Source organism: Pseudorasbora parva, chromosome 18, assembly GCF_024679245.1.
Source record: "Pseudorasbora parva isolate DD20220531a chromosome 18, ASM2467924v1, whole genome shotgun sequence".
Classification (NCBI taxonomy): domain Eukaryota; kingdom Metazoa; phylum Chordata; class Actinopteri; order Cypriniformes; family Gobionidae; genus Pseudorasbora; species Pseudorasbora parva.
The window spans coordinates 14,898,797-14,919,815 of record NC_090189.1 but is presented as its reverse complement, the minus strand read 5'-3'; the positions used below and the strand labels follow the sequence as shown (position 1 = coordinate 14,919,815).

Sequence of the window (21,019 nt, the reverse complement as noted above, 5' to 3'; positions counted from 1 at the left end):
GACCAATGGACTGACATCGAGGTTAAGGGTTTATTAAGCTTATATACTGAGGACGAAATGCAGTGGAAACTGGAATGTTGTGTGTAGTCCTCAATCAACAGACTAATTTGCTTATTCTTCACAGTACCATGATGGAAATGCAGACAGCAAACGATCTGGGAGAAAAAGGTTCCTGGGACAAATTGTTCCGGGTAATTTCAGTGGGAACGTGGTTTATTTCAGTCTCTCTCGCTCTCTTTATCTTTCAGTCGGCAAGGATTGAAATAATGTGAATACAGACACAAAAAAAGGCAGATGAGAAAACCTCTGCAAATGAGATATGACTGAAATACTTTTCTATATGGTTACTAGGTTGTTCTGTATGGTTTCTAGGGCTTTGCTGGGTAGTTGGTAGATTGTTGGTGGTTGCAAGGGCAGTAAGGGCATTCTGAGTGGTTGCAGTTCTAACCATTTGCTGAAATGTTTTGGGTGGCATGTGAAGGGTTCAGATGAAAAAGCCTCTAAAAGCCACTTCGGTCAAAAATGAGATAACAATGCTGAGTGAATGCTCTCCGCATATAGAATAAGTTCATAAAATACTATCACTTCAACCCACAAAATCCCAGACTCAGCCCATTCAGAAGCACCAGTACTTGGGTAAAGCTATTCAAAGGGGCCTGACAAAAATGCTTATTTTAAGGAAAAACGAAGTCTGAAGTCTGAGGAACCCCCATGCTAATACTGTGTTTGACCCCCTTTCGCCTTCAGATCTGCCTTTATTCTGCATGGCATTGATTCAACAAGGTGCTGAAAGCATTCTTTAGAAATGTTGGCCTATATCGATAGGATAGCATCTTGCAGATTTGTGGGATACACATCCAGGGCACAAAGCTCCCATTCCACCACATCCCAAAGATTCTCTACTGGGTTGAGATCTGGTGACTGTGGGGGCCATTTTAGTACAGTGAACTCATTGTCATGTTCAAGAAACCAATTTGAAAGGATTTGAACTTTGTGACATGGTGCATTATCCTGCTAGAAGTAGCCATCAGAGGATGGGTATATGGTGGTTATAAAGGGATGGACATAGTCAGAAACAATGCCAAGAAAACATCCCCCACACCATTACACCACCACCACCAGCCTGCACAGTGGTAACAAGGCATGATGGATCCATGTTCTCATTGTGTTTAATACAGATTAATACAGTTGGAGTATTAAAAAAATGTCCTGAATAATCCATTATAATGGCAGTGAATAGGAGCCTAAAATTTGAAGCCCAAAAAAGTACATCCATTCATTATAAAAATAATCCACACAGCATGGGTTAATAAAGGCCTTCTAAAGTGAATTGATGCATTTGTGTCCGAAAAATATCCATATTTAAAATGTTATAAAGTAAAATATCTAGCTTTCACCAGACCACCTTCTGTATTTAACTTACGAATAAAGTGTAACCCCTCCTGCAGTTCAAAACGCTTACGCTTACGCTACGTCCGACGTCATATGTCGTGCCAGTTATGTTTTTTTCAAAAGTTGAATGCAATCTACACTTATGATGGCTTGAGGGTGAGTAAATTATGGGTAATTGTGTAATTTTATGAGTAATTATTGTTAGGGAATTTAAAACAATAAGACAGTATACACAGCCCAGACAAAAGAAAAAAGTTGCTGTTTGGAATTAAACAGGCAAATGCTTAAGAGTCTTTGATTGGATCATTATCACAGTGATTATTCTGTTTCTAGCATGTTATATGTTTGGCAACAGTTCTTCTAACCATAATATCTCGTATCTTTTTTTTTTTTTTTTCTTAAACAAGCATGTATGATGACAACGTCAAGTTTCATCAGGCTCAAAATGTGAACGAACGGTCGGGAGGGAGCATGAAGAATCATTTTCACAGATAAATTGGCACCTCTGGGTCCAGATCCTAAAGAGTTAGTTCACCCAAAAAGGAAAATTCAGTTAATAATTACTTATCCTAATGTCGTTTGACACCCGTAAATGAAGATATTTTTTTTAGAAATCCGATGGCTCAGACAGGCCTTCATTGACACTAGGTCATTTTCTCTCTCAAGACCCATAAAAGGCACTAAAGACGTGGTTACAAAGCCCATCTCACTACAGTGATTGTACTGTAATTTTATGAAGTAACCAGAAAAGTTTGTGTGCACAAAAATAAATAAATAAAGTGATGGGCCGATTTCAAAACAAACGTGTTTGAACCGTTATGAATCAGCGTATTGTATAAATCCTCAGCGCATATGTATAAATCCTCACATAAACCCATAATAATAATACATTTCATTTGTACCTGTCCTCTTTCTACCTGTATAACAACTTAACAAGTAGGAAATATAGATAAATTGTTATCAGTTTGCACTGCATATGTTATGAATTATATAGAATAATCCTTATTAAAGGTACTAAAGTTATTTAGTCAAGAGCAGAGCATATTTAGTGAGCAATTACTTGTGTTCTTTACATTGTCATTATAAGTGGTTACTGTCACTTTAAAAGGTCTTCCGCTGTCGCATATTATGCAGATGTGAGATGCTTAAGTCGCAGTTACAAAACTTACAAAACGCGTGACTGTCCCCCATCTGCTCCTCTTTGAAAAATTAAATTCACTGTCCCATTGATCTCGGGATTTACACAAGGGTTTTGGCAGGAGTGCCTTCTGTCTCTATCGTTACCATCATCCGTCTCTCTCTGTTTTGTTTTTTTTGTTTTTTCCTGTGTTGTCACTCGTCATCTGACCTCACACACTAACCTCACAACAACGACCACCTACAGTACTGTAGGCTATTGCAGATGGCAGTTATCGCGAGGCTAGTTACAGTGATCAGATGTTTTTGTTTTTTTACTCCAGTATTATTATTTTAACGGAGGTTAAAATACGGGAGATTTACAGGAAAATACTGTAAATGGGAGGACGGCAGGAAAGAAGGGTAAAATACGGGACTTTCCAGGCCAAAATGGGATACTTGATGGGTATGTTTCTGAGACATCGGATTTCAACAAAAATATCTTAATTTGTTTTCCGAAGATGAACGGGTGTCAAACGACATTAGGGTAAGTAATTAAGGAGAGAATTTTCATTTTTGGTTGAACTAACCCTTTAAATTCAGTGAAAGTCTTTGGGATGTGCTGGAAGAGACTTTACAGAGTGCTTGAGTCTTGCATTGTCAATACAAGATCTTGACCAAAAATGTATATACATCTCTTGATGGAAATAAATGTTGTGATGTTATTTCAACGGATTGCCATTGCATACATTTTTGGTCAAGGTACACCATTTAGGGTTAGAAGAACTGTTGTCAAACATATAACATACTAGATGCATAATAATCACTACAATAATGTTCCAATCATAGACTCTAAAGCATTTGCCTATTTAAATAGATGAAGTTATACATCAGAAAATAATACTGATGCTTGCCTGCATGCACCACTATTAAAATAAGCATTTAACACATTGAATACTTAACAGCTCTCTCTCTTTCTCTCACTATTGTTTTCTCTCTGTCTTAGTTGTATGTGTCGAGGCGTAAAGAATGCTGCTGTTTATTAGAGCATGCTGATTTAAATGAAACGTACAGCTGTGAAGAAGCAAAAGTCAATGGTCTCATTCACTAATAATTGCGAATACATAAGTGGTCTCACTTATATGGGCAGAAAAAGTTCTCATGTACAATTCTGTAAACGGGTCCGTACGTATGCGCATAAATTTGATCTTATAAGATATAAGCTATAGCCTCAATCTAATGTGAATGAATCTGGATTGTTTTAGATAAGGGAGCTCACGCTCACACTAATTAGCATAACTCATGCCCAAATTACATGCTTTATAGGGGTGTTTTCACACAATCTGTCCTCTACAGGTACGGATGTGGAGAAAAGAGCTGAGCTGGTCCATAGATGCGGGTGCCTTAATTATGATACCTTTTAAAACACCTAAATTTAACCAAATTCAAAGGAAGCATTACCCAACATGGATTCTTTTCAGAGACAGTGAAAAACAATTCAATCCAAGGTAAATGTTGATTGTATAAAAATTAACTTTTCATATTTTATTTCACATACATTATTTCACACACAAAAAAAGAAAATATTCAAAAATACTTGTTTATCCTAGGTCATTTTATGCTTGTTAGAGTACCATATGGTTAGCTTAGCAACATGCTAATGTTAAACACTATTTAAAATCAATTGTAAGATGTTTGTAAAGTTTGTCAAAGAACATAATATTTAGGCCCGTGTTAGAAATGTGTGCACAGGTTTTACGCACCGATATGAATGAGAGGGAGGGAGAGAATGGACTTTTTTCTCTGTATTGTTGTTTTCAATGTATCCTGCACAGTTGCATGTTGTCTAACAATATGGATTAGTGCAGCTGGAATTAGGTTTATGGAGGAATTAGAGACAGTTTTAGAATCCAAATGAAGTTACTTACACACTGCAGAGGTGAGATTTGGCAGCTCATGAGTTTGTGACTATAGTGAGAAGAACACCGGCATTGAGATATAGGGATTACAGCATGACTTCTCAGTGTTTGCTCTGCCCTCTTCTATTCTGCTACAAAGTCGGTTTAAACTTTAGAGGTTAAGTCCCATGGAAGTTCAACCTGTCCAGCTCTAGATCAGGCCTTGACCTGTGACCTGTGACATTTATGAGGTTTGATCTGCAGAGCTGCAGGAAGAGGATTGTTTTTCCCCTTTGCACTTGTGTTATCTACTGTGCTGTGGTGTGAGACGTGATTGGTGTGAAGGAAGAGTTGGTCCTAACTAAAAAAATAAACAAAATTAAATATATTTTCTAAATTATTATTGGGCCGGAAGGTTGGTGGTTCGATCCCCAGTTCCACCTGACCAAGTGTCGAGGTGTCCATGAGCAAGACACCTAACCCCATGCTGCTCCCGATGAGCTGGATGGTGCCTTACATGGCTGACACCGCCGTCGGTGTATGAATGGGTGAATGTGAGGCAATATGTAAAGTGCTTTGGATGGCCAAAGGGTCTGTTGAAAGCGCTATGTAAATGCAGTCCATTTACCAAATTAGGTTCTAATTGAATTAAAGCACATTACACATTAAAAATGTGCACCATATGTTTAGGGGCCTCAAGGTCTGTAGGCACCTGTTGTATCTGTTTTCAAAATTCTCGCCATTTAGAATTTTTCGAAAAATCTGCTTTCTCGAACTCCTAGGCCATGGCTCTGAATTTCACAAAAATGTAACCAGATCATCTTCAGACCATACTGGGGAAAAAAATATGGAATTCAAATTGATTTGACAAAGCGTTCTCAAATTCAAACTTCCTGTCTGCCATTTAGATTTTATTTCAAAACTTCTTTCTAAACTTTTTTGAAATCCTCTTAGAACGTTTGTCAGATTTTTACCAATTGAATCATATCATATTCAGACCATGCTGGCAAAAAGTTATGGATTTCGAAAGTGGTTATAGACGAAACCGTTTTTAGTCTACCGGATCAACAAAGTCGAGTGATGAACTATTAAATATAATTACTTGTGACTGCATTTATGATTTTTCAGATGATTTCATTTTGCCTAAAATCATCTTAAATTGTCTTTAATTGCTCATTGTTGCAGTTGGTCTGATGCTCCCAGCCATCTTTGTGCTTGGTCCCAATAGTTGCTGCTTGCATTAATAATAATAATAATAATAATAATAATAATAATAATAATAATAATAATAATAATAATAATAATAAAAATATAATAATAATTGCATGTATTATTTATGCACTGAATGAAAAAGACTTTCTAGTACAATTATAAAATCATTTAAATGTTCATTGTGATAAACTTTTGTTATTGAGAGAAAGTGTGTCTATAATATGTAATTGTGTATATTGTATAATTTATATTTTTTTAATATTATAATATTATTATTAATTGCCTCTATTATTTTTGTTAATAATATTATAACATTATACATTATAGAAAATAAACAATAATATAATATTAATACATAGTAAAACTTTTGCATCTAACAGTTAAATGATTTACAAACAAAATAATGGTATCCTTAGAAAGCTGAGACTTTTTACTTTAGTGCATAACATTGGATAATGCATAGGATGTAATTTCCTTTGTAATATTTCATGGCACCCAGTTTTCTCTCTCATCACTTTAAGTACAGACCACAAACTCATAACTAGGCTGAAATATATTTCTTTTCTTTTTTCTTCTTTTTTTTTGCCATCCAGCTGTATCTTCAGAGATGGCTCAGGAAACACTGGTTTGCTCTGTTGAGCAACACTCAGTATGTTTACAGATGATGCTGTTTGCATACCCTCTGACCAAAAATAGCCAAAACCAAGCCTGCAGCTTGTCTATTTCTTCTGTTTCTTCTCTGAAATAAAACTTTGAGGCATTTTTTTAAGAAGCAGAAGAAATGGACATGATGGCGCCTTTCAAAAATATCCAGCAAGGCAGACAGATTTTGGGAGGCAGGCGGATGGTGGACAATGACTGACTGCTCTACAGAAATATTCTAAACCCTGACTGCAAGGAAAACGAAGCAGCCAGCTTTAAAGACCACGAGGAAAAAGAAAGACAGCATCCTTTTGGCTCTCTCTTTTTTTTTCCTCCAGAAGCCAGATTTTTTTGTCACTTATCCTAATGCATTTCTGAAAGATGTCAAGAATGGAACGAAGCAAAATATTTCTCCCTTCCTCCTTATTCAGAAATGCTGTAAAATCAAGTTTTTCTGAAAACACAAGGTTGCAAATATTTAGAAAAATATGTCATTGTAAATTATCTCAGAAGTTGTTTGTAGTTAATGCTTTAGCACATTTTTAAAATGTACAGGGCAGTGCTTTTCTCCACTGACTTTCTTTGATGTTAAAAGTGTTTCTAAGGGTGATGTTTTTAGCTTCTAACCCTAATATGGGGAATGGGAGCATGGTTTGTATAACATTAGCAGCATATTATTAGATGTTTGATAATGTAGTCAAGCCAAAAGTGAATCATATAAATTACAGTTATGTGTCCGATGTTGGAGAGAGCAATACATTAAATGCATTACCATTCTGATATACCGACCTGTAGACGCCCCCTTATAACAATTCGCTCTTTCTCTTCTTTTAAATCAGTTTATGGTTCAAACACGGTGGAATTAAACCAGTATTTCCATTTGCCTTTTGTTTTTTGCTACAATTGACAAAATGGGATTGAGTGGAGGCGTGGACCAATTTGCATAATCATTGATCTATGTATAATATGAAGCAAGGGAGTTACATTTAAGCTATTTTATGGTATGAATAAGTCATTTTCAGAATTAAAAAAAAGCATTTAAATAAGCCATTTTGATTATCAAAGATGAGATGTTTTACTGCTGGGGGACTTTAAACATCCTGTATAGGTTTGACTGATTAAAATAGATACTTGTAAATTAAACATTTACTATAAGGTGCTCTGTGTTTTTTTGTGCGCATTCACTGTGGCTCAAATCAGTTACAATATTTTTTTTTAATAAATGTGTTAACAGTGTTAAAATAAAATGTAACAGCCTTAAATATATCTAATTGAAGCGTTTATTATTATTATTATTAGTATTATTATTAGTAGTAGTAGTAGTAGTAGTAGTAGTAGTAGTATTGGCCAGTCACCGTCAGGGTTTTTGATCAATTTCACAAAAATGTAATGGCCCATAGAATATTGCGTTTTATGAATATATGAGCATTCAGTATATCAAAGAAAGAGCAGACCCTCTGCTTTTAAACAAAAACAAAAATACAACTTTTTTTCTAGCTTCATCCACTTATAGTTTTATATAAAAAGCAACATTTTGAACAAAAAGCTGAAAAAAATCTTGTTTTTGTCATGATCATCGAGTGATGATCAAACACAGATGGGCTAGATCTAATCAATCAACACCTCTAATGCTTGCACAGTCCTACAGCTCATCCTGGGTCAACATTTCATTCAGGCAGTTTTGATTTATATGCTGTTTAATGTTGATGATCACGTTATTTTACATATGCATCTGCTTACATACGATCACTTGGGGGTTTTTTTGCGTCTTCTTCGTCTGTGTTTTAATCAGGATATTTTCAGAAAATGCGTAATAACGCCTCCACCATAGCATATAACTGTGAAAACAGGAAATTCTGTGTTTGGCGGGGAAAAAGTTGAGCAGTACATAAAGTATTGAATGAAAATGTCTGAATTTGAATTTATTTTGCTTAATCTTTGATAAAGTGTGCAAACACAATGCGAGCATGCTGGAACCTGAAAGTGTCCAACTTCACGTTGGCAGCTCCTCCTCGTCTGTATGCGGCAACACTCGTCGATGGGTTACATCCAACCGCAGTCGATGTCGAAACACACCTAATGCCAAAAACGTACTCTTGCTTGTCAAGCCCTCAACCACTCATTTAAATATTTCCTTGTGAAAAGACCTTTCATTCATATTATTGCCATTGACTGACGTCCCAGACTGTTAATCTCTCGGTGGCACATTAGTCTGTTAACCTTTCTCGGTGTGGCATAATGATCCGTGACACCTCATAGGAGATGAGGAGGATCATAGAGCCAGAATTGACTGTAGGACGTTGGGGAGAAATCTCAGAGTTTAGCGCGGTTAGGTCAGGGCTATAAATCTGTAGTAAAAGTCTTCGGTGCAACCAAGAGACTGGAACTGGCTTTGATGCACCGAGCTGGGACTTACTTGGTGCCTGCACGCTCTTCAAAGTACAAACAGCTGTGCTGGAGTATATTTTCAAGTTGTATACAGCTAAGTTTATCAATTCTCCGCTCATATTCAGGAAGGTTTAATATCCCTTTGACCATTCTCACCTCCCTACACTAAACAATTCATAGAGGCTTTTGGATTTCATGTGAAGAAAAGCCTCACCTTTCCTCTAGCTGTCCACTGGGTCATAGAAAGACAGATAACATGCTTGAGGATTCTAAGCACCGCTGAACACTGACCTTCACCATTTTACTCATCATCACCTCCAGACTGCCAGGGCTGGTACGTCTTTTCGGGCCCCTCACAGCACAGTAATGCACTTGATCAAAGCCAGCAAGCCTAGCTGAGTTGATCTTTTGGAAAATGTGCCTCAGTAAAGCCTGCGACTTCTCTGACATTTTGTAGGTCGCACCTAACCATTAAAGGTTGTGAGATGACAATCCTCTCTAAATTTGAGAGCTCTGTCACAAAAGTAGCCTGGCTTATAGTGTGCGTGGACATATCTGGCCCGTGTCATATCCTGACAACCCCAACCTCCTTCACTCTCAGCTGCTGTTATGTATCTAGTAAATGCAAAAAAAGATGATTTGTAAATGATGTGTTTAAAGATTAGCTTGAATGACAAACTGTTAGCTACTGTAAAAGGATTTGATATTTGCTGTGTTGTGGTCACTGTTGAATGAGCGATATAAAAATTGTATGAATGATTTGAGAAGTTAATGTGATAAACATTATTTCATTAAGGTATATGGGTGAAGCTATTGAAGACATTAGGTGTCTTTTCAGATTTCAGATGATGATCACGTAGGTTTTAGTTTTGCTTTAAACACGGATTATTCCTGGCAGCTTAAAGATATGAAAGGAAAACCCGTTCAGTTATATCAACAAATGTTAAAGCAGTGGCATTACATCAAGTTTTTATCTTTAATGGGATGCAGATAATTAATATTTATTCAGCAAATTGATATTATAATTTAATAATTTGCCTCTAACTGCTATTAAATCATCTGTTGATGTATTAATTATTATAAACAAATTATTCTTAAATGAACACTCCACCCTTTTTAGAAATAGGGCTTATTCAACTTATTTCCTATTTAGAAATGTGGGCAAATGCATTTTTTTTCTCAGTGACATGCTAGCTGGCAACATAGCATTCCATTTATTATGCTAAGCTAAGCTAGCCAAACTAAAACAGTACATGCACTGAGACAAAAATGCATTTGCCCACATATCGTAATTCCTCAAATAAAGACGGGGCCTTTATTTACCTGAACTGCCGATGGGAACCGGCTTTTATTTGAAGCAGGCTTTTATTAGGGGCAGGCCTGTATTTCTAATTTCATCTGTTTAAAATATAACTGCTTTAAGTAAACCGTTTTCAATTTAAAGTGATCGTTCCAGTGGACAAATATAATTGATTTATTTAAGAAACATTTGCAAAAATATCACCATACAACAACATAATACGCATTTTTGTAACTCTGTGCGCAGCTCCGCATCCGAAGATGAACGAGTTCTCGTCGAATCTAGCCGAGCATGACGTTTCATCACACCGCACATTAGGTGCTTATATTTACTAAATGAGCCTGCAAAAGCAGAAATACGCCATTTTAAATAAAGATCCATGTTTAATCAAATAAATAAATTAAATCACGACACTAAAGGTTAGTAAAATTAGGAAATATTTAAAAGATCGTTCATTTAGTGCATATTTTGTTCTCATGTCACAAGTAGGCTAATAATATCAAGCCAAGGTTTACTGAGTTTTACACGATTCTTTTGTGGTGTGGTTTTTGGTGAAATGTACTAAAATAAATATTATCACCTAAATATCATCAACAGTCAGCGGAGGCTTGCGCAGCGGAGACGAAAGTATAGGCGAAAGTAAATGCGAATGTATATAGTATAATATAATATTTAATATATAGTTTAATAGTATTAAACTAAACAAGGCGTGAGACACGGCGCTGCGCGGAGCCGAGCTTCGAGGCTTGTGTCCGACCACCTTAAAACATAAAAGAGACCAGAGGCTAATATCTTAATCAGCTCCCTAGTTCAGTAGTCAGGGCACTGATCAGGACATACCGGTAAGTCAATGGACTCCATTGATCAGTGCCCTGACTACTGAACTAGGGAGCTGATTAAGACGCGCGCATTGTGCAGATCGATATTTGTAGCCTGCCTGACACAGCATTTTCACAGACGTCGCATTGGGGCGCGTGGCATCAGGATGGTTTCGCTCCATCGTGATGTCGGTCAGCCGTCACGTCTCAACCCTATTGAACATTACGATTAACTTGAATGCATATTAAATGAACGGCATTTAGGAGATTATCCACACCTTTTCCCCGGCCTTTATTTGTTCGTGCTGACCACGCCCCCGGCCACTATCAGAGGCCCGGCGTTTAATTGACTACAGGCTTTTATTTATTTGAGGAAATACGGTATCTAAATGTAGGAAAGAAGTTGAATAAGCCCAATCTCTAAAAACGGTTGAGTGTTCCTTTAAAGGTATAATATGTAAGATTTATGGATTCAAATATCTACGTATACCGTATAAATCATGTCCATGTGTCGCCTATCAATGATGTCATACTCAAATGACCCTCATTTTCCGAAACCATGGAAACACCAATGACTTCTTTAAAATATTATGTGTTTTATTAGACAGGTGAGCAACTGTTTGGATGGACTCTCATCAACAGAAAATTAATCATTGTTATATAGTTCAAAACAGTCTTATTGTTTAAATCTCATTTTCTTGATTTACAGCGAGTAGCATGTTTTACCATGTATAATATTGATCTAGCATATGCATGAGTGGAAGAAGTGGAACCGGTCGTCTGCGGCTTAAGAAAAGCTTTGTGAAATTAAGGCATCATGAAGCTATGCCTTTGTTTTGAATAAGTGACCTCTAGTGGTGAAAAATTACATTTTGTTGCTGTAATGTTCATGATATTATAAGGATTGCACCAATCTGAACATTGTGGGTGATAAAAAGCTATATAAAATATGTTGCTTAAATAGACTAAAAATAAAACATTGTCATGCAACCCTACTGGCACATATGAAGGCAGATAGATTTTGCCAGCAGTCTTGCCTATCTAATGATTTTAGCATGATGATATTACAATAACAATGCTGATGTGCTGACACAAGATAGTAATAGGATGCCATCTTAATGATCACACAGCAAGTTGTCCTTTTCTCTGGAACAGTGGACACTTGTACTTTTTGGATATTTGTGCTAGGTAATATGTGTTGGCAATTGATTGTGTATCTATGTTTGTTTGTGTGTGGAGATATGAGATATTGAGTACGCATAGTGGCTTGTCGTTGTGCATCAATATTTCAGCCAGCGGGAAAAGAACTCACAAAGAGAGTTAGTCTCCTCTCCACACTTTTACACAGCTGGACAGTGTCAACACACAAATTATGTCAGCTGGCAGCGGGGTGGGGGGAGGCAGCAGTCAGCACAGCATAGTGCCACAAAGCTGAAGAGGGCTGTGATTTATAAAGCCACCTAATGACAATTTGTTAATATAGTCTTCTACAGTACTTTTCAGCAGTGGTTGTTTTGCTGGATATAATTGTGTTCTATTATATTTTATATTATTTTTTAAATTCATATTTAGACCATAGTGTATCTATTTTATGTTATTATTTTAAAAAAAATGTATGAAAATGTTAAATTTAGTCTATAGTGTACCGATTTTAATTTAAAAAAAAAACAAAACAAAAAAAACAATGGACCAGTAATCTGCAGTGTAGCTATTTTTATTTATAATTATTTATTTATTTATTTATTTATTTATTTATTTATTTATTTATTTATTTATTTATATAATTGTATTATTGTGTTTTATTTTTATTTAAATTATTGGGACTAGTGTACCTATTATTGTTTTATTTCATTTTTTAAATATTGGTTTTATAATGGGATTTTCTGGAATTTATTTTGCTACACATATATACACAAAAAATACTCTCTATAGTTGGTCCAACCCCATATGATTAGCATTTTTTTTTTTTGTTTTTTTTTACATACGATACATATGATTATTTCATATCTCTCCATCTACACTAAACTGTCTAAAATGATTGTATGGACCAGGAGCTTTTTTTGGGGGGGGCTATTCACAGCAAAGAAAAGGAGCCGTGTAAACATTCTTCAAAACATATTTTGTTTTTAAGGAAAGAAAGTCAGATGGTTTGGAATAAAATACAACAAAAAAAATGTTATCTCTTTTTTACTTTTCATTTTTGGGTGAACTATTTTTGTTAGTGCTCCATCAGTGGCGTCACTAGGCCCAATTTAGGAGGGCTTTAGCCTATAGTGTTTAAAAATGACTAGTGTTTGAAACATTACATGTTGAATTTTTATTTTATTTTTTATCAACATTTTTCCCATATATTGCCGATCTAGATAATTATGGTAATATAAAGTCTGTCTATGTTTTTAATTAATATTATTACACGGCTCTGTGAAATACTTGATTCTGATTGGTCAATCGCGCATTCCAGCGGTAGGCCTACGTTATTTCCAGATAACACCCGCTCATACGGGTACTACGAGTTATCTTGACCGGTACTACTTCTATGCTTAATGCTGGCGCCATCTTGTGGCTTAAACAGCCTTGGGTTACAATGGAAGACTTCAAGGCAGGTTTCCTTTATAACGTTTTTAATATAGATCTTTTTCTTACACAAACGCATCGATTCGAATCAGAAGGCTCTATTAACCCTTCAAAGCCGTGTGGAGCATGTTATTTGATGGACAGCTGCATTTTTTATGGACTTCAAACACAACTACAACAACTGCTGGGATTAACGTTAGCCTGGACTTTTTAAATACATCTCCGATTGTATTTGTCTGAAAGAAGAATGTCATATACACCTATGATAACTTGAGGGTGAGTAAATCATAGGCTTGGTTTCATTTTTGGGTTAACTAATCCTTTCAGCATTCATTTTCAACATTTAGCAGCAATAGATAAAGGCTTAAAGCAGGTTGGAACTGTTTTCCTTCGCTGAAGCTTTGCGTAAGAGCTAATAAAATATTTAATCTCGAGACAATATTTTGTGTCTAATAATTATTTATGTGAGACTAGTAGCCGTGTAATAAGCGGGATAATGTACACCCAGCCGGTTTTTATCGCAGAATAAACCCCTTCAGAGTGATGCAAGACCCCTCCACTTCGCGTCGGGGCCCTGATCACTTTGTCGGGGTTTATTCTGCGATAACAACCGGCTGGGTGTACAGTAGGCTATCCCTTACTTAATGCATATTAGCTGGTTATTTAAAAGAATAAATTAATTCAGAGATTTAATTAGAACCCACTGTATTGTTCATGACTACCCTATAAACAATATCTTATATAAAAACAGTAAAAACATCACACTCTCATTGTGGGCTTAGCCCCCCTAATATTAAAGTCCTAAAATCGGCACTGTGCTCCATGTTGTTGACCCTCTCATTCACATGTACCTTGCACACTTTTTTTACGTTTTATTCGTACATTTTACAAGAATAAACCATTTTTTTCTTCTGACTTATTTTGAAGTGATTCTTCCTAACTCATGCTCTCTAGCCTTGTTACAGGGAAGCATGCTAGAACTTGAGTGTGGAGCTTGACAAAGTTTAGCTTCAAGAAGTGAACTTTTTAACTCTTATTTAGGTTATTCAGATTCAAAGACAGGGTTTGAATACAATATTGATGGTGTTTTTAGCTCTTGTACAAGATGTTCTAGTTCTTTTGCCTGTCAGTGCCATCATTTGTTACAGAGGTGAAGAGTTTTGTTTGCTCCCCTGTTCTAAAAGACCTTGGTCCGTCCACACACAGTACGTCCTCAGTCTTTTATTGACATTTAAAGGAAAACCCATACCCACAATGTCTTAAGTCAGCCAGCTTTGACGTTTTTAATCACACTCTTTTGCTCTTATAATTAATGTAGCCATAATGGTGTTTTTCTAGATGATGAAGGTGGCATGATTAATCAAGTGAGAACCCTTTCAGAGATCATACATTTTAATGAACCATATTACACTGGCGTTGTGTTTTAGCACAACACAATATGAAATTAAATCCATGCGCAAACAGTTTGGCCGCAGGCCTGGGCAGACGTGCAGCTGGGAAGCCTCCATGCTCTGCTGAGTTTGCTGCGCTGACACAAAACAACTTTACTAATGGAATCGTTTGAATTGTGAGGAGATGGTCTCAGTTATTGATCTTACTGACAAAACAGCATTAAAATTCAACATAGTCTGACTTAACGCACAATAATGGAGAAAAAAAAATAGGCTTGAGTTTGTCAGAATCTTTAAAATCGCCCCCTGAATTTTCAACTCAAATCGATGCTTGTTAATAGTCATTCAGCACAATCGTAATAGTCATCAATGTCAAGTAGATGAGCTGCAGAGCTGAGTGAACTTAAAGTGATTGGATGCTAGTAAATGGTGATTGTCTCTTTAGAATCTGTGGTGATTTCATGAGGTTTGATAAACCATGCTGGACATAGAGGTAGGCCCCAATCTAATTCATTACAACCTAAAGATTAAGACAATGGAATTCTAGTTGGCAAAAAAAACATTTTGGGACTATTTGCATTAATTAGCATAAAATATATCATTAGTCTCGAGACTGTTCCAGTTAGTGAATACATACATAGATCTTCTGTTAATAAAGGCATTTATGTAGCGCTTTCATATGTACTAATATACACCCAAAGCACTATACACTCATGACAGGGGTGGTATCTCCTCAAATATCATAACACTGAGTGTTTGGCATGGTAATGGATATGACAATGCTATATATATTTGGTCTTGGTGTATAGTAAGTATGGGATTTGCTATTGCCAATACATACACTCAGGGATGGAAATTAACTTTTTTGTCCACCGGCCACTGTGGCTGGTGGATTTCAAAATCTACCAGCCACTCAACGTTTTTACCAGCCACTTTCTTGTTTTTAACCGATAATGTGTAACTGCATGTGAAAATTAATACTGCAAGCTCTACAATACTTAAGCTGTTTATTTAATCTCAAATCTCAATGAAATACTGACATTTTTTCACTCTTATACACACACAAACCATGAACTGATATACATTTCATTAAATGAGTAGGGCTCTATGTTCTCTCTCTTTTTTTTTTTTTACCTGGATGTGGCATTTGGATGATTCTTTTATGGCTTCCAGTTTTAGGTTTTTAGTACCAACAATGAAACTACTAGTTTTGGCATCTTCTGAAGCGTGTTGACGACATACCGAGCAGAACATTGTCAGTAGGGATGCCCCGAAATAAAAATTATTGGCTGAAACCGAAGCACTAAAAGAAATTATGCCAATTATCCATTGCATTTATGGCTAATGCTATGACTGAGTAACTTTACTAAAAATCAAGGCATTGCAATTGCATTAATTAATATTAAAGTTTCAAATAATAAATCAATTACAAATTATGCAAATATTTATTTAGCACATTGCAACATCAAACAGTATAAAATAAAATTCAAAGTAAAATGTTTAACTTGATCTCACTCATGTGTACATTAAATAATAATGTACAGGTCTACTAGCCTACAGAAATGTAATAAAGTAATCAAATGTAAAATAACTGCATATTTAACTGTTTAAATGAAAGATTATTCCTTATTAAACTTACAAAAGCTATTCAATCAAGAGCAGTGAGTGATGTCCTTATCGTTTGTTTGACATTAAACATAGCAGTAAAGGCTACTGCCCCTTTAAGACCTAATAGAGGGATATGCGTCATCTTTCACGACTGTATAAAGTTCACTTAAGGCATATTCAGACTATGTCTGCTAGAATTCTCATCAAAATGAACATGTTGGCATACTTTTTGTGTGAGTTTGTCCGTTTAAGCACAAGACTTGAAAGAGAACTCAATATTTGCGCGCTGTGAGACGGGTTCGCGCTTCCGGATGACAGTGACGGATCTTCTCTCAGTGCGCGCGAGTTATTATGGTTATTATTCGCGTCTTCTGGCACTACATCCGGGTAATGACGGCGAAAACGACTGGTCATATTCGGACATACATAGTGCGGCCGCACTCGCATTCACTGAACACAGTTTATAAAGAGGGGAAACAGTATGCTATTTTTATTTACCCGCCACGGTGGCCGGTAGGTGAAGCGAGTTTACCCGCCACAACGCAAAATCACCCGCATTTGGCTGGTGGCGGGTGCTAATTTCCATCCCTGCATACACTGCTTTATCCCAGTGTTTATCCACAACTGACAATGTATATCTTACTGCCAATACATACTTACTTTGCTGTGAGCAGGTAAGACATGCTGCTGCTGTACAATAGCATACATTAATTAACTATAGCAGACCTATACAGGTGGAGCTGGGGAAGGAGGAGGGTTTCTGAATGTGCACTACAAATGCTACAGCAACTGCTGACCAAAAATGTGAAGGTTGAGCAGCGAGCTCATGCAGCAGGCTATTGGTACACCCGGAAACCAATCAGCTGTGCCCTATAGAACAGCGTAAACGTTGGGAACCACTACTATAGAGATTGATATAAGAGCTGATTGAGTTACGAACCAGCTTGCACCATCTAGAGTTTCATGACAGAACTTTGTATTTAGATCGATTGATTGATTGACTGTTAGGATATCATCTTGAAGTTCTCGATATTATCATACCAATTTCAGTTTTTTATCTTTTTTTTTTACTGTGAGACTAACACTTATACCACTAAAGGGTTAATTCTATCATTAATTCCTCACCTTCATGTCGTACCAAAACTGTAAGACCTTTGTTCCTCTTTGGAACTCAGATTAAGATATTTTTGATGAAATCTGAGACCCTCTGACACCCTCCATATACTGCAATTTAATTACCAATTTCAAGGACTAGAAAGGTAGGAAAGACAATGTTAAAATAGTCCATGTGACTCTACTGGTTCAACTTTAATTTTATGAAGCGACAAGAATACTTTTTGTGCACACAAAAAAAAAAAAAAAAGTTTATTCAACAATTTCTCCACGTCTGTGTCAGTTTCCTACGCTGTTGACGTAGTAAATACAGTGCAGCACTTCCAAGTTGCGTCAGGGCTACGCCAGAACACCGGCTTACCATTGGTCGATCCTGTTCACGTGAACACAACACATGCGTGTGATGCTGACGCAGAAGCTGGCCAACGCAAACGGTGTAGGAGACTGACACAGGCGAGAAGAAATTGTTGAAAAAGTTATTTTTGTGTGTGTTTTTGCACACAAAAAGTATTCTCGTCACTTCATAACATTAAGGATGAACCACTGGAGTCACATGGAGGGGTCAGAGAGCTCTTGGATTTCATCAGAAATATCTTAATTTGTATTCAGAATATGTCTAAATGGTTTGGAATGACATAAGGGTGAGCAATTAATAACAGAATTTTTGGGTAAACTAACTCTTTAAAGTTGAAGATTTATAAATAACTGACAGGATGGAAAGTGAAATTAAGGAAATGATTATAAATAAAAAATATATGAAATGTATGACATGATTACCAATGGGGAAAAAAAAACATTTCCCCAGAAACTTTTTGATTAGAGTAAAACCTGAAAAAGCATCTGGGATATTTCTTAATAAATTGGCAGTTTTTTTTATGTGAGAACTTGCATCTGAAGACATGACATAAATTGCAAAATCTGTCATCTGAAATGTTTGCTAACTTAATTATGATATTGTGATAAAAGAAAACAAACTGATAAGATTGGCATCTTTAGAACTAGAAGAGAAAACGTTTAATATTTTAGCCAGTTAAACCCAGTGCACCACTAGTTGTCAGAAATGTATAATTTGAGAGAAAGCATAACATTTTTGATGCAGTGCTCTTAAACAATACCTGCTTTTTTTACTACAGGATTGGCTGAGCAAGTTTGGGTATCTCCCACCTTCTGATCCTGTGAATGGGCAACTACAGACCAAGGAAGCTCTGACAAAAGCAATCAAAGCCATGCAGAGGTTTGGAGGGCTGGAGGAAACTGGAGTGTTAGGTCAGTACATGCTTTAATTTTCATAATAAAGCTCTGATCCACATTGTCCTTGGTTGTTCTCCGTGCATTTTTGGATGTTTTAAGTCTCATGTCCATCCAGTTTACTGCAGCTGGCAGATTCTCTTGCAGTCTAGGACCAAAAAAGCATCACCCTATCTGCATGCTGCACATGTGTCTGAATCTGTATTTATGCATGTATGTGCTTCCCTGCAGACCAAGCAACCTTAGGCTTAATGAAGACCCCTCGCTGCTCTTTGCCAGATGTGTCAGAGCCAGAGATGTCAGCAGGAAGACGAAAGCGAGCACTAGCTCCTCAGAATAAGTGGAACAAGAGGCATCTTTCCTGGAGGTATATTCACCATATTGGGTCTGAAACTGTCTGAGGGTTTCTGTCAGACAGCTGTACATCAGAGATGCATTCAATACATGTCAATTCGATACTTGAATTGTTGCCTCAGATATAGTAAGAGCTGATGGAAAGAGACAGAATTAGTGATGCAATGAAATGAGAGTTCTTGGCCAAGGCTGGAAATTCTGGACAATACTGGGCTAGAAAAATATTGGTGATTGGTTTGGTTTGGTTTGGTTTGGTTACTTTATTGTCCCCGAGGGGAAATTCTGCTTGGGCACAGTGCATAGTTGCTTCTTAAAAGAACATCACAAACATAAAAAACACCACAGACATCACAGATCACACAAATACTGCTTGGGCATAAGGCAAAGGTAATTCATTAAAAAAAAAAAAAAAAAACACATTATTGACAACTCAGGTCCATGAATGAAAGTGCATGTGCTAAAGTGCTTATATGTTTATTGCACGTTGCCCTAATAGCACCGGAATCATAGATAAACTTCTTTATTTTCCTTTCTTCCTCTTTCCCTTTGGACACAGCTCTATTTTACATTGTTCAGCAGCTTAATGGAGGCTGGCACAAATGATAATTTTAAGCGATTCGTTTTACATTTTGGTACACGGAGTCATCTTCCTGATGGCAGGGTTTCGTATTCAAGGAAGAGGGGATGTTTAAGATCAGATTTAATTTTCATAGCCTGTTTCATAATTGTCTGATCATACAGGGTCTGAATAGGCTCATAGTCTCTCCTTCCTATAATTTTCATAGCCGTTTTGTGCATGTTGGCAAGCTTGTTTTTCAGTTTTAGTGTTAAGTTGCCAAACCAAGCACTAATTCCATATCTGATGACACTCTCCAATATTGCACGGTAGAAGATCATCATGATCTGACTGCTCACTCCATACAACCTTAATCGCCGCAGAAAATAAAGCCTCTGCTGCAGTTTATTGCACAGGTTATCAACATGTGTATTCCAGCAGAGAAGATTATCGATGTGGACACCTAAGTATTTGTATGAGGACACCTGAGTTACTTCCTGGTTTTTAATGACCACTGGCTTGTGGTCTGTAACTTTCCTCGGGTCAAAGACCATCTCCTTTGTTTTATGAATGTTTAAAAATAGATAATTTCTGTCACACCATTTAACGAATGTATCTATTTCATCTTGGAACATAGAGGAGTCTACATCCTTGTATAAAAGGCTCAAGATCGCGGTATCATCTGCAAATTTCATTATATAGTTGTTAACGTGAAATTTCCTACAGTCATTGGTGTACAATGTAAACAGTATTGGTGACACTACACAACCTTGAGGAACTCCTGTGTTACAGTATTTGACCTCCGATAGTGTCCGGTTGACCCTCACTTGCTGTGCCCTGTTGTTTAAAAAAGAATAAAACCATTTAATTAAGATAGTATTAACGTTCATGTTTTTAAGCTTCTCTAAAAGCACATGAGTTTGGACTGTGTTAAAAGCTGAACTAAAGTCGACAAACAAGATTCTAGCATAAGCGTTTATGTTTTCGAGGTGTTTAAAAATAAAGTGAGAGATGCATAGAATTGCGTCATCAGTACTGCGTTCTTGCTTATAGGCAAACTGGTACACATCTAGTTTTGACTCTACATCCTTCATAAGTAAAGACACAACGAATTTTTCAAAACATTTCATTACAGTCGAGGTTAGAGCTATAGGACGAAAATCTTTATTTTCTGAGGCGCCTGTTTTTTTAGGCAATGGAGTTATAATTGATTTCTTCCACAGAGTTGGGACAGTATGAGTAGCCAACGACTGCTGGATTGTATTACTAGACAATTTTGGGCTGCGTGCTGATTTTATAGTTAGAAAATACTGGCTTATACTGTGGTTTTTCAGAATATTCTAATTTTGTAGCTAAAAATATTGGGTTATATTCAGATTTTATTGCTACAAAATATTGACCTATTCTAA

The 21,019-nt window shown here is 36.5% G+C and overlaps 1 protein-coding gene across 2 annotated transcripts in view; it reads left to right on the top strand.

Annotated features, from left to right (window-relative positions):
* The window catches only part of mmp17a (matrix metallopeptidase 17a), a 124,988-nt gene that overhangs the window by 46,428 nt on the left and 57,541 nt on the right, over positions 1–21,019 (top strand). The window contains exons 1-3 of one of the 2 annotated variants that reach the window (XM_067424568.1): positions 13,479–13,616; positions 18,586–18,718; positions 18,932–19,067. In XM_067424568.1, the coding sequence (XP_067280669.1) occupies positions 18,679–18,718; positions 18,932–19,067 (176 nt within the window). In that variant the 5' untranslated portion in view covers positions 13,479–13,616; positions 18,586–18,678. Of the gene's footprint in view, positions 1–13,478; positions 13,617–18,585; positions 18,719–18,931; positions 19,068–21,019 lie in introns of those variants that run through there. The other variant, XM_067424567.1, reaches the window with a different exon arrangement.